Source organism: Notothenia coriiceps, unplaced genomic scaffold, assembly GCF_000735185.1.
Source record: "Notothenia coriiceps isolate Sejong01 unplaced genomic scaffold, NC01 NC01_scaffold00022118, whole genome shotgun sequence".
NCBI classification, from domain to species: domain Eukaryota; kingdom Metazoa; phylum Chordata; class Actinopteri; order Perciformes; family Nototheniidae; genus Notothenia; species Notothenia coriiceps.
The window spans coordinates 3,370-17,640 of NW_011354819.1; the positions used below are offsets into that span (position 1 = coordinate 3,370).

The window sequence follows — 14,271 nt, forward strand, 5'->3', positions numbered from 1 at the left end:
AAACACTGAGAAAAGCAGGAAGTCTTCATACTGGATGCAGCTGCAATGCATCATTTGATTTGTTCCATCTCCAGCCATTTTTTTAAATCCAGGCATTGTATGATCAAGGTTCAGGTTTCAACCATCTATTTATAGGACACACATAATTGTAGCCCTCAAGAGTGTTTGTAACCACACTTTCAGAAATTGAACCAAGGACAACAACATTTGATTCTTTGGAAAACAAATATCTTGGTAGAAACTTCTGAGCCGATCTCTATGGTTTAAGTTTTATTAAGAATGTAGTTATAATATCCTATAAACATGAATGTTTTTGTCAATTTGTTGTTTTAATCAATATGAGTACAGTATACACTGGGATAGCTTATAAGGAAGTTGTCTACTTAATGTCTGTCTTTCCATGATACGTTCTGTTAAAATAGAAGGAAACAAAGTTATTTCTTGTTGCAAGGTAAACAACTGAAGGGGTATGACCTCTTTGCAGTATAATGCAAACACAATGTGCTTGCAAAAAAAGCTCATAATGTTCTGTTGATACTGGCAATAAATGATTCAACAGTAATTTGGGATCTTTTTGTTTGTGCCATTATTGGGTTTTAGTTATAGACGGAACACATGAAATACTCCCTGTCTTGAGTCGTCGCTGACGGTGCTGCTGCATTGCGTGTGTCTGGAGTTCAGATGATCTTTGTGCACCCTTCTGTTTACAGATGGCTTCAAAACTGGTCAGTGCTTCATAGGGAATTCATGAGTAACATGTTTGCAGTGATTTCATTTATCAACTTTAACGTACAATTGGTTCTTAAGTGTATCTGAATACATGTGAAGAACAGAAGGTACTGCTTTCCTTATCCAAATGAATTTTGGTAAGCCCATAATTGTATACAAATGTATATTTAAAAACCTTTTTGTGTTCAAATACACATTGGTTAGACAACTTAAAGCACCTTTAACTACAATATATACTTAACATAAAAAAGGAAACACAAAACACACACCCAGCAATTAAACATTTGTGCAAAACTATTTTATTTACAAAACAAAATGGCACTAAGTGACGGCAGGGCAGCCATACACATGCACAGCTCAGACGGATGTTGTGCTTTGATTTACCTCATCACAGGTAAACTTCATCCAGTCACAAAGGACCCTGGAAAAGCACTGAACAGGCCCAGGGACATTTTCTATGATAATACTCATTCGACTTATCTATATAGAAGTTATTTGTTTCCAAGTCTGAACACTTTGAATAACAATATTTGTTCCCAATTTTAAGAGCTGCTCCCAGTACCATTCTTTATGGTAGATTTAGCTCGCACAGCAAACAGGACCCAAAGACTGGTCTCTACTGACCGAAATGTAACTTTTAGGTCCCATAAACTAGTCTTCTAGCATGGTAGTTTCACAAGTAGGACAAGTTGTAAACAGAAACGTTGACACTGTCATAATCTGAGGCTAAAATGGATGGCACATCACAAACACCGTGCACATTTTCACCATCGCAGTTCAAACTGAATTAGTGTCTCCTCTACAAAGTTTCAAGATGTCTTTACTGCATCATTCACATGCCACCCGGTGCTGCTGCACCTGAGCTTTTCTTGTCCGAGTTCGGTGCACCTTAATGAATACAAAATGGAGGTCAGTGAGTTTCGCCTTTGGGAGCCCTGCGTCACACATGCAGTTCCATATAACACTCTGGTCTTCACCTATATTCGTCCGACAGAGGGGAAATGTACTTTCCTCCCATGGTTCACAATCGATGTGTTAACAAAACTGAGCTTGGCCTCAAGATTACTATTTTTCAGTAAATCACAAGCCGATTGAAGGCGTAATTTAGAATAAGGACATCCAGTGAATAATACAAATCGGATGTAAAATGTTCTTAACGGCCGACATCTTCCTCTGTGCCAAACAAAAGGAAATATATATATATATGTATATGTATATACACACACTTCCAAACGGAGGGGTCCTGACCACCATGCTAAAACTCTCAAACCAAAAAGGACACAACTTCCTCGACCCTCTCTTCAGCAGTAAACAACGTGGTATCATCATCAGAGGTGTCACACTCCACGTTTCACACTCACATTTAGATGTCCAGTTTTGCAGTGTTTCTTACGTTGAAGTAGAGAGGGAATAAAAAGCAACATGGAAAAGTAAGAAGACAATGATAGTCAGTTTAGAGGGTAAGCAAGGGGAAAACAACAAGGACAGGAGGCAGGTTCAGGTGGGAAGGACATCAAAATAAATAGGATTTCAGCTAGCCAGTTCTGTTGGGTGCTGGGTTCCTGTTGGGTGGGCAGGGGGCAGGTACTGTGGGGGTTGGGAAAGGTAAATGTTACAGCTCTGAGACTGGAGTGGAGAGGGTTAGGGGGGGGTGGCTGCAGGGGCTGTGTGGACATCAGCCTGCCAGTTTACTGGCCACAAGAGAGGGTTTCCTCTGGGCCAGGTCCTTGGGGGTGGGGATGTGGTCGCCGGTGATCTCCGTCTTCTCTGGAGCCGCTGTCGGCAACTGCTTGTTCTTGATCTTGGCTTTAGCCATGTTGTAGTCGCCAGAGTCAAAGTACTTTTGCTGTAGAGACATAAGAATACAAATGTTACAGTTTGATCCAAGAAAGAAGAAGACAATAATCTTTGTGTATATATATATATATATACATTTATATATAAAAATGTAATCCTCAGTGCGGAACATTTAACAGGTTGGGTGATTTTTATTGGCGGTAAAGAAAGCAAATGCCAAAAATTGCATCTACCTGTCGAGCTCAACAAATACATTTATATATATTTATACAGAGCTCTGTTTGCTCGGTTTTCACCTGGTTATATTTGCATTATGTTTTTGTGCTGTATCTGCCATTTAAGAAGATTTAGTTTTATTTGTGTGCTCAAAATCTGGCAGATTAGATTAGAATGTTAGATTATACAGGTCCTCAGATATCATACATGAGATATATACCATTTCTCAAATGTTATATTATTGATGCAAATAGTATCCTCTGGAACACACTAGAAAGGGAACCTTGAGTTCATAACAATTTGTCCAACAGCAGCATACATGTAGGTATGAGAAAACTGGCAACAATGTGCTAAATGCAATGCAACTAAGAAATGAATGACAGTATGCTTAGGGACTGTGCCTACAGTAACTGAACTTTGTATGTTTGCAGTGAAACACAAGAGATAACTCACCCCCTTCTGGAGGCGTTTACGAAGCAGGTCAGAGCCCCCGGGTTTATTTCCTAAATTTGGGTATCTGGACTTCAGTTTAGCCTCCTCTGACTTTTCAGGACTGATCACCTTGTCCTGGACATCCTGGAAACAAGCAGAAACAAAATGCATTACATTATGAGCTTTGCTATAAATGTAAAAACACACATGCAGTACAACAAGAGTACATTCATCAAGTACCTCCAGGCTCCCTCTGAACATGTGTCCGCTGATAGTACATACATAATCTCACCCTCCATGTTAGGACCTTTGAATACTAACGTATAAACATTCACTTCTACATATCGGGATAAAACCTATGCAATTAAAAAAAAAAAAAGTATAATACAGGCATGTGTATTCTCGCCAGCAGTATCACAAAGTAGCACTGGTGGAATGTAACTAAGTACAATGACTCAATTATTGTATTTAAGAAAAAAGTGGAGGTAGTTCGTACTTTCCGTAAGTATTTTTGCATTATGCTACTTACACTTTTACCCCACTACATTTTGTAGGGAAATATTGCACATTTTATTTCGCTTAATTTACCTGACAGCTATAATTACTTTGCTGATTTTGGTTATTATAGTAAAATATAAATCAACTAGCACATTATCATTTATTATAATCAAATGTCTTAAGCTGCTCAGTAAATAGTAAATAGAGTATATGAAATTAACCCTTAACTAAGTAATTAAATTAAGCATCTTTAGATTTGAGTAAATATTTTGGTACTTAAAGTATATTGTAATGAAAACACTTTTTTACTTAAGACCAATTTTGAAAGCAGGACTTTTACTACAAAGATTTGTGTTACACTGTAATAATACTACTTTAACTTAAGTAACTAATCTGAATACTTCTTCCACCTCTGGTTACTGTAACTAGGCTTTATCTGTTTGCATTTCACATATGTATTTATGACCACAATAACCAGTATTTTATTCCGTTATTATACAGTATTTCATTGTGTTTTTAGCTCATCTTATAGTTTACTTTTTACACATTTACCTTCACATTGGCCACTTTCATCATTTTCTTGCTCTAACTTTTACGGTTTCATTGTTTATGTCTTATATATATTTATGTTGCATTTTTGAAGGAGCCTGGGACTTAAAAGTGTCATTGCCATGACTACACTGTAGCTACTGTGCGTTATGACAATAAAACCCTAGAATATTGAAGACAGCAAACTGGGTTTGGCTAGGCTAATGTTAGCATCTGAGCTACCAACTGTCCCAGTTTGAATGTCATGACAGTTAGCTTGACGAATAGCCAGCTGCTAGCATTAGCTAACGGTACCACTGACATTCACACTAACCATCCGAAACACTTGATATATCAGCAGCCGAAACTACAGGGTAACTAACCGGTATTTGAATGTTGTTTTGAGATTCGACAAATAAAATCAACTAGTCTACACAGGGATTAGTAGCTGGCGTTGAAATGTCAACAATAACGAGCGCGCAGGCAAAAAAAGCTAAAGCTGCAACAAAGTCAACTGTGCTAAAAGGCTAACAATTACCTTCTTTTCCATCGATGTCTCTTCGGCTGTCTGTGTTTCTTGGTTATCCCCCGACATGTCTGTGTTATCGTGATCTCAGACACACACACTAGTTGAACTACAAGTGATCCACAAATCCTCTGCTCTGACTTTCCATACAAGTCCTGCCCCAAGCGCGCACTCCCTACGTCACACATGCGGAGACACCATGCGCGCCCACGTTCGGGCAATCCCGGCTCGCACGCCACAGTGCTGGGATCGGATTTACATTGCATAACACACACCGTCAGCTGTTTGACCCATGTGCTGTAACGCAAATCCAGATTTCAGTCTAATAATCCTCAAATCTGTAAAGTGAATGCTGCACACACAGTTTTGTATTGCATGTGATTCAATTTAGTGAATATTTTTTAAGCAACTTTTAAATTTTTAATTATGGACCGACACTTTTTTTTAATACACAGCCCAATATGTTAAACCAGGCTGTGGATTCGTACCCACGTTTCACAGAGATTGCTGAATGGACTGCCTGCTTAAACCACTAAGCTAAACAGCAGGCAGGATTGATTTCTTTTTTGGTGGTCATCTTTTAATACAATATTTTGTTCATGTTTTATATAAAAAAGTTTTTAATTCTTATTTTCATCACTTAATTGTTTTAGTTTTGGTAAAACAGCTTTATATCTTTAGCCTTTTTTTTTTATCAGTGTATTAGGTATGTTATTATTTTAATTGTATTGTATTTATTTCAATAATATTTATTTTATTTTACTGTTTTTATTATTATTTAATCATTATTATTTTAATATGTTAGCTTTATTATAATTTTATTTAATTATTATTTCTTGTGTTCCATTTTTTGTCATGTCCCTCAGAGGTGGGGGGGGGGGGGCTTGTCTACCTAAGGCTGGCCTCCAGTAATACAAAGGTACAAATACACTCAAAATCACAGTAACACGTATAGTTGATCAATTTAAGAACACATTGGTGGTCCACAGGTCTATACATTGGTTGGTCATGCAGGTGCTCGAGGTTCAACACCCAGGGGAGGGACATATTTTGTCTCTGCAATGCTGATGTTAAATCTGGAGAAATTGTCCCCACCACTTTTTCAAACAAAGTGTATATGATACACTTCCAGGTCAACAAAAAGACCCTCAGTTTGAGGCTGATCAGACGCATTTAAGTGCCAGAGCTTACTATAATAAATGACCACTACCTACTGTAATATGCAGCTTTGCCTACAGCTCACTTAGTATAGTCAGCTGTTTCAGATTGCTCTCTGTGGTCTTATGAGTGCCTGAAGACATTTTGACCGCGCCTCCCCGAATAAAGAGTCAGGGAATGTGTTAGAGATGTGCTACACTGAGGATATTAATTGCTCTGCATATTAATACAAATACTTTTGGGAATGCAGCGTTATCCTATAGGAGTGTTTTCTCCTCACATGTAGGTGTAATACCTTGGACAAACATGGCATTTATTATTTGAATCCTATGATTTGTCAACTATGTAAACTTAAAGGAAGGGGCTTTTTTGTAAAATAAAAAAGCTTTGACCAAGGATCTGCCCGTCTAGAGATAAGTGGTAAGATGGGTTGCTTCAGTGTTTGTCCACCTATTGTGTTAATTTGAAATGCTTTCTTATTGAAAATCCCCTGTAGACAAACTAGTCCGTTTCTGGCTTTAGTTTAAATTTGGTTTATTTTAGATTTCTAATTAAATGTACAAGTCTAAAGGTGGCAGCAAATCTAGTTGATGAAATCCCCTTTGAACAAATTGCTGTGTAAAAATAACTTTGTATTAAGACATGTTGTCTTCGTTGAAAGTGAAGTTCCAAGTTATTAATTGGAGCATCTAAAATCATGTGTGTTTTCCTCTTTTCATTGTCAGTGTGTAGAGATGTAGAAATGGCAGACACACACATTGGGGGAAATAACAACAAGAGACAGCTTTCAAGATATATAGATATATATTTTTCAGATTTGAATATTAATGTCAAAAATACATACTATGATAAACAGTTTCCACTACATCATCTTAGCATGACAGACGTCACAAGTAGTAACTGAAATATTAATTTAAATATTAAATAAAAAGATGGTAAGTAAACAGAGTGAATGTGTAAACACTAAACTAAGGTTACTCTTTCTATTGCAACACTTCCAATAAAGTGGTTCTGTAACAGTACAAAAGTATTAGAATATGACTATTTTCTGTTTTGACTTCCAGTTATAATCAGGGAAAAAAAAAATCCACAGTGCACTTTTAATGTTCAGCTGTGATGCTTTCAGTTGAATCTTGATGATTGCTTGTTCAACATATTCACTGGTCCATGGCGTTTTTTTTTTTTTAGACGAGGGGAAGGCGTTGCACCACCACCTACTCCTCCATATTTACTCCCTCTGCTCAGGAATCACAGGGTCGAAGCAGAGTTCACTTTCAGTTCAATATAATCTTCAAGGATACAAAACTAAATATTAAAGGGCCTTGTATTGCATTTGGAACAAATGTAATTAAGATTGAGCACTTAATTATCATGTCAGGTCCAATTAACATTTTGATTTGAGTAAACAGAGTGCAATAACTTAAGCGTCTTCTGTAGACGATCAGTGGTCTCTACTCTCCTGCCAGACGCTGGAGGGGATACACACAACAGCTGGGAAAAACATGACCTATCATAACTGGCAAGGCCTTCTTAAACAGGAAAACAGGATCTGAAACACACTCTATAACCGTAACCTTTGATCGAATGTCTCAACAATGTCTGACGAGTTTCCCAGGTTCTTAGCCCCTCCCCCCTTGTCAGTTCTGGGTGACAGAAGGGAGGTAACTTGAGATTTAGGGCACATGCCAGGTGAGTCTTGTTGAATGCAGTCCTGAAATTGCTTCTCGCTTAGAGCGTTTTGTCTAGCCATGGGCTGCGGAAGAGTCTATCGCTGGCATCGAGGTGTGATTGAAATATTTGGTGGTCGCCTCAACAGCGGGGGGAGAAAGGTGGGTCCATCGGGGACTCTGTGGAGGACTGCAGCTCGTAGGCCGCTCCACTGTCCACCTCCATGGACTTCCTGGAAAACAGCAGACGGATGTCCCTATGGAGGTAGATCTTCCCAGACTTCGAACTGTGGAACCTGGTCGGGATTAGAGAGGAAAGACGGAGAGGATGATGAGGAAGGAGAAACATTATCGCTAATCATTATGTCCCAGTTATAGTATGGGCTACAGAGGAAATGAACAGGCTGTATAGTTAATCACATTTGTTCTTGAAAATTGCAATTTGGACAATAACCTCACGGAGAGATATCGCAGGTCTTTCTTTACTGCAGCGGTCAGACTATACAACCAGCACAGCCCCTAGTTGACCCCCCCCCCCACACACACCACAACACGGACTATATCACCCCTTGCTGCTAAATACCAACAAACTATTGTGCAATATGTAAATGCCATTAATAGCTGTGTAATATATACCTGGCTGCTAAATCCTAAGAACTATTACAGGATGTGTATTTTTTATTTAATTTTTTTTATATTATATTTTTTACTTAGTACTTTTTTTTTAATGCATGTCACATATTTAACATTATGTAACATTAAGCTGTCTGTGGCTCTTTTTCCTGCTGTAACTACGCACATTTCCCCTCCGTGGGACTAATAAAGGGATTCTGATATCCGAATTGCAAAAAGCACAATATCTGGTAAAGGCCAAACATCAGAATCGGGTTTATTGCCAAGTAGGGTTACACATATGAGCAATTTGCACAATTGTAAATGCTGCGTACGTAAACACAGTAGGAATATTAATAAGTTGGAGTAAAAGGAGCAAATGTAATGTAATAATGTAAAAAGGAGCAAGAATAGTTCTATTGTAAAAAACGATTAAAAAACAGAAAATTAAGAGAAATATTTAAACAAAATATTGTTACCAAGTACAGTAAAAATATGACAAAATACTAGAATTTAAATTGGAGAGCTGTGCAGATTTAATTAAACATATGGGAAAAGATCATCCTGAAATAAGCATTGTGGTGCTGAAGAGAAGTCCCAACATATTATCGGTATTCTACTGACCAAAAAAACTTTCTCTAAATCCACTTTAAAAAAAATCATAATGTCATTATTTTAATATTTTTTCAATGAAATTGAGAATAATGTTTAAAAAAAATTGTTTATCCTTCCCTCTTATATTGAGTATCACATCGTAAATACAATATCAGTCAAAATAATCACGAGTAGTAATTTTTGTTCCAGATGGTGCGTCCCTGCAGCAGCTCACCTCAGGTGGACGAGGTAGCGCAGGGTGCGTCCGAGGGGCTTCCTGCTCTGATTGGTTGTGTCGCGGCGGACGGGAACAGAGAAGGTCCTCTGGCGCAGGAAGGTCTGGTGTCCCGCTGGCATGGCTCGGAGGTCGTACGTCACAACAAACATCTTCACCACTGTCTTGTTGGGATTGAATAAGGTCTGGAAGGGACAACACGAAAGAATGAGGGTTGAGACTCGTTGAAAGTGACATGCTGTGAAAGATACATAAAGCTAAAATCTTACTGTCGATACAAATATATATCTTTTAATAAGTATATAGAGAACAACACCCCTTAAAGTCAGAAGTATAAGCACCATCATTTAATAAAAACATGCTCTTGTTAGATGATGAATATACCCTCCATAACCAGTAGGGGTCTCCCTGTTCTTTAGTTACTTTGTCTCATGTTCTCTTTGTTCTCAGCCATGTGTACACCATGATGCAGATATTTTCGAAACATACATTATGAACATTTTTCTACATTTTTGGTTTGACAAGGATTACATAACCTAAAAGTTGTCTCACCACTTGAATGGTTCCTGATGGAGGTACACGGTAGCCCCGTTTCCCCAGGGTCTCCAGGTTTATAACACCCTGTAAACACATAACAACCGTTGTCACAGCAGGTATACAAAGGAAGTACACACTGGAGCTCACACTCTAAGAGCAGCTCTGAAAACGGCTTAGATTTATCATACAGTATTTACTCAACTAATTGAGAGGTTGTGTTAACTTTAAAATGCAGAAAATGCGTTTCAGCAATGCCCAAAGCCTAAGATGGCGTCGTCAAATGTTTCTTTTGTCCTCAACGTAAACATATTGAGTTCAGATAACCAGAAAATATTTGCATTTACAAAGCTGGAATCAGGGAATTATAACTTTCTTTGCTTAAAGAAATACTCGAAACCTATTCATCAAAAATATTTGACGATTCATTGAAAAGTTGAAACTAACGTTGGATATTACAGTTATTTTTATTGTTGATTAATCTGGCTATTGTATTCTCGATTATTATTATTTTTTGTCTTTATTTCCCTGTTTTGATCCAAAGATACTCAGCTTAATATGATCTAGAACTCAGCAAATGAGAATCTCCATATTTTCTGACATCTTTGCATTATAAATTACTTTAAAGATGAATTAATTATCAAAGTATTTGAAGATTATTTTCGAGTGAATGGACTAATTGTTAAATTAGTCCATTGTAAGGACATCTGCAGCTAAAGCTTTCGGCTCAAGGCTTAGTCAGATAGTTTAGAATAAAACAGATATTGATAGATATCTCACCATATACGGTGAGGGAGCGTTGTCATCGGATACGCTGTAGAAGGACACCTCCACAGGTACGGTCAGGTGACTGGGGCAGAAAGACCCGCTGGCCCCCACCTCGGCTGTGAAACCCTCCACCAGCCCTAAAGCCTCCAGGCGGTAGTTCAGCACACACTCCTAGGGAAACACAGGTATTTACATTTTGTTAGATAATTGTAGTTAATGAGTGAGAGTGTTCTCCAAGATGAGGAATGGAAAAAAGTGCGAGTGTGTTTTTTAGTTTTACCTCAAAGTTTCCCAGCAGACTGAGACTGGCAGGTGGAGCGCTGGCACTGAACAGCTGCTGTGACTCATCGGTGTAACCCTCTCTCTTCGGACACACCCTGAGGGTTCAAACACACACACACTTGATTAGCTTCGTTTTTAGGGTGAGCTGTGTGAAAGAAAGAGCATCTTAAGATGTGTACGTGGCAAGCATCCCTAGTACATCTCAACAGACCTGCTTCAAAGGTAAGATAAAATGATGTCATGCTATTTCATTCAAAATCAAAGAATCAGAGGCCAATTACTTATTTTCTTTATGAACCTAGCTACGAAACAGACTCTTTTTAAAGTATATATTTTCAAACATGAGTTCCTAATGCTGTTGGTCTTCTTGGTTTCCCTTAAAATGTCCATCTCAGCTTGACTCTGGTGGTTACACATCATTTTGTGGGTAACAATAATCCATATCTTTCATTACAAATGTTTGTTATTACTCTAACCAACAGGCAGATGTACGTTGTTTGGTCACACAAACAAATCTAACAAAAACGACATTAATATATAGAATAGTGAAAGCTTTAACCAGCCAAATTAACTTTACACCCTGAGAGCCATGTATGATATTATATTAGAAGTAGCGTTGAGCAACCACCCACATCTGCAGTGTGTAGGCAGTGCCATGAGGCTCTGCGTATAGGCGTCGTGTCTGCCATTTTGAGCAGTGCGTGTGGTTCTAGATGCAGCCACAGTACAGCAGAGCTTCAGCAGGTGGCAGCGTGAGAGGAGAGTCAGCAGAACAGAGCTGACCTAACCTTCACACTCAGAACAACACTCTTATTGTCTCTTCTCCAAACACAGGACAATACTTCTAAAAACCTGTTGCTGATTCAAGCCCATGTCAGCGTGTTGGGGTTTGAATATGGCAGCTGACGGAATCCTCCTCTCTCATATAGATCCCTTATACTCTGATTTGATCATAAAAATGATCAACAAAATATATTCTGTATCATCAAGTAACACAATAAGGAGGATCAGAGTCTCCTTGTTGGAACTGACACACAGTAACAGCTGATGTGTTGCACAGTGACACAAACAAGTGTTTAAATGATGATGCGTAACTTGATCCAGATGGTCTTTTAATAAACAGATGATGTGGGAGGTTACTGTCAAATAAAACACTCTTTGTACTCTAACGGTTACTAAGAGTGCAGTAAACCCAGTGAAAGTATGCTGACCTTATCCCTAGGACAAAGTGAGTGTGGTAACTGCAGTAACAGAGAGCTCAGGTGAGAAAATGTGTACCTTTTCCCAGAGGCCCAAGGCAAACCCTTACAGCCGGCCAGAGAGGTGTCCAGGTCGAAGTAGCCTGTCTGATTCTTCCTCTGAGGAACCTGCCGGAAACACACAGCACATGGTCAACACAGAGAAGCTGTCATAGTATCCCAGGTCAGAGTGGAGAGGACGAGATGCTTTGGACATATTTTCTTTTATTATTATGTTTTTCACCTAAACATTCTTTTTGTACATTTAACCCTTATGTTGTGTTCGGGTCTCCAGTGACCTGGTTCAAGTTAAAATTATATAATAACTACGCTCTAGTTTTTAAAATCGGAAAGAGGCTTCATGACATCCTCCACAACAGATATATAAACACTACAAAACTGATTTTGACAATTTTAGCCAAGTCTGAAGGTCTCTAAAAAAGAAAAGTGTATAATTTGGTGTTTTGGGTCAAATTTAGCCCAATCAAGATTCATCTTTGACTTTAGACACCCCACCCCCTTCATTCACTGTAACAATACTTTTTTCGCAACATGCACCTGGTCTCCCCCTCCCTCCCCCCATGGGAACTCAACCTTTCTCAAAGAATATGTACACCAACACTTGAACCTGATCACACACATGCACGTGTGCAATATGTGGTGTGATGTGTTTTGGGGCCATAAAATAAAGTTACAATAGGATTGTACGGTTATGAATTGCATTATAAGTTAGTTATCATCATCATCATCATCATCATCATCATCATCATCATTATTTAAAAGAGACTCTTGGTCCATTATTACAAGACATACAACACTCAAATATAAATGATGATGTAGTTAAAACAATATTGGATGATAATCATTATTCTTGAGTGTTTTGGACTGAGATAAATCATGGCTCAAAATTGACCCGCGAACACCATGAACGGTAACAGCTCTCAAACACAACACAAGGGTTAAGACATGAACAAGGTACTTTTCTCAATTTAATACATTTATCAAAGTGCTAATACATTATGACAAATACAAGATTAAAATAAATAAATAAATATTGTACTCTTAAATGGACATTTGAAGATGACACGAGAGACTTTTCCAGGAAGAAATACAAATACATCTTTAATTAAAACTATATATTATTGAAATAATACAACACGTTTTAGATCAGGTAAAGATACAAAAGGCAAAATAAAGACAAAATGATGTCAAAATATTAACATATGTATACAGGAAACTGTGACGTTCTGATGAGACAACGTGTTGTGGTAACAAGGCACAGATGAGTCACTTGCCCATGTCTGTGTTCTTGTGCGTGTGCGTGTGTGTGTGTGTGTGTGTGTGTTTTTGTGTGTCTGTGTGTGTGTGTACATTAACCTTGTCTGAGCAGCAGCAATAAAAACAGCTGCCAGATACTGTATTTCAAAGTCTCTTTAGGAAAACATTTGTGGTCTCACTTCGTCCGAAAGTACTGTGAGTAATGCTTCAGATGGCTTGAAGTGAAGGGTAGTGAGTGTGGTGTTATGGCAAACAAACGGCACGGATACTGACGGAGTCTGAGTCAGGAAGTGTGTGTGACTGTGAGCCTGCACACAAAGTGTCCACTCGAGACACTTCAACTGCATCGGGGAATCATTTGAACTAATGCTAACCATTTAACTAACCCAGTTGATTATTTGCATTGGGACAATTATATGTTTAGAATTGCAAATTTTCTCAATTGTTTTTAAATATATATAAATGCTACTGTGCATTTACTGCAAGATCAAAACTCCTGATTTTTGTTTCATTTTGTTGACATACAATATTAAAATCCAACATTTTACAGAGGGATATCTCTTCGTGTCAATCCAAACATCTGAAATGACTGTCAACAGCCATATCAAATAAAGTTTTAGGAATAAAGTGACATACAAATCAGATTATATGAAAAACCCCCGTGTAAAAAACATAAGAGTATGAGAAAAACAAATGTTGATACATATCTGTAAAATATATGTATACAATTGTGCAAGATATAAAGTTGAATAGGGGATTTGTTAAACAGATATTACTGTGGAACCTCCCCAATGAATAATATAAAGACAATATTATTTTATTATTCCTTCTATTAAGTATTTTTTTAATGTTTTGTTAAATTGTGAAAATATGGCATTATCTAATGCCAACACTTTGTGAATTGTATAAGAAATCTAGAGACTTAAAAGTAAGAAAGTATAAAGAAATAACCACCTACATGTGTATTTAGATGCCTTCTTCTTCTTCAATATTGAGAGTGACCTGAGGCACCCACTTGCCTCTTACTTTGAACTGTTGCCACCCGGCGGAGATATCGTGCCCCTCTGTTCAAAAATAACAGATCTAGGCTGTCTTTCGTCCCGCAAGCCATCAAACTGAACCAATGATGGCTAGGACGCACTGTTTACCCAGCTGGTCTGGCACTGTCCCTGCCCCCCC

The 14,271-nt window shown here is 38.1% G+C and overlaps 2 protein-coding genes across 3 annotated transcripts in view; both read right to left on the reverse strand.

Annotated features, from left to right (window-relative positions):
- Positions 1-1,005: 1,005 nt before the first annotated feature.
- On the reverse strand, positions 1,006-4,910 carry LOC104953688 (cAMP-regulated phosphoprotein 19-A-like). The gene is made up of 3 exons (XM_010780660.1): positions 4,739-4,910; positions 3,196-3,318; positions 1,006-2,575 (listed from the first exon to the last, which is right to left on the reverse strand). The coding sequence occupies exons 1-3, from the start codon at positions 4,793-4,795 to the stop codon at positions 2,405-2,407; spliced, it is 351 nt and encodes a 116-aa protein (XP_010778962.1). The 5' UTR covers positions 4,796-4,910; the 3' UTR covers positions 1,006-2,404.
- A 1,759-nt stretch (positions 4,911-6,669) lies between these two features.
- Positions 6,670-14,271, reverse strand: part of atosa (atos homolog A) — a 38,400-nt gene continuing 30,798 nt past the window's right edge. For both annotated transcript variants that reach the window (XM_010780662.1, XM_010780661.1), the window contains exons 7-12: positions 11,855-11,943; positions 10,575-10,671; positions 10,307-10,465; positions 9,545-9,613; positions 8,993-9,177; positions 6,670-7,847 (exon numbers count right to left, since the gene is read on the reverse strand). In XM_010780662.1, coding sequence (XP_010778964.1) covers positions 7,694-7,847; positions 8,993-9,177; positions 9,545-9,613; positions 10,307-10,465; positions 10,575-10,671; positions 11,855-11,943 — 753 coding nt within the window. In that variant the 3' untranslated portion in view covers positions 6,670-7,693. The remainder of the gene's footprint in view (positions 7,848-8,992; positions 9,178-9,544; positions 9,614-10,306; positions 10,466-10,574; positions 10,672-11,854; positions 11,944-14,271) is intronic.

Coding starts and splice junctions, on each gene's coding strand:
- LOC104953688 (XM_010780660.1), bottom strand. CDS start 4,795: ATGTCGGGGGATAACCAAGAAACACAGACAGCCGAAGAGACATCGATG. Junction 3,319..4,738: donor AGACATCGATGGAAAAGAAG/GTAATTGTTAGC, acceptor GCTTGTTTCCAG/GATGTCCAGGACAAGGTGAT. Junction 2,576..3,195: donor GTAAACGCCTCCAGAAGGGG/GTGAGTTATCTC, acceptor ATGTCTCTACAG/CAAAAGTACTTTGACTCTGG.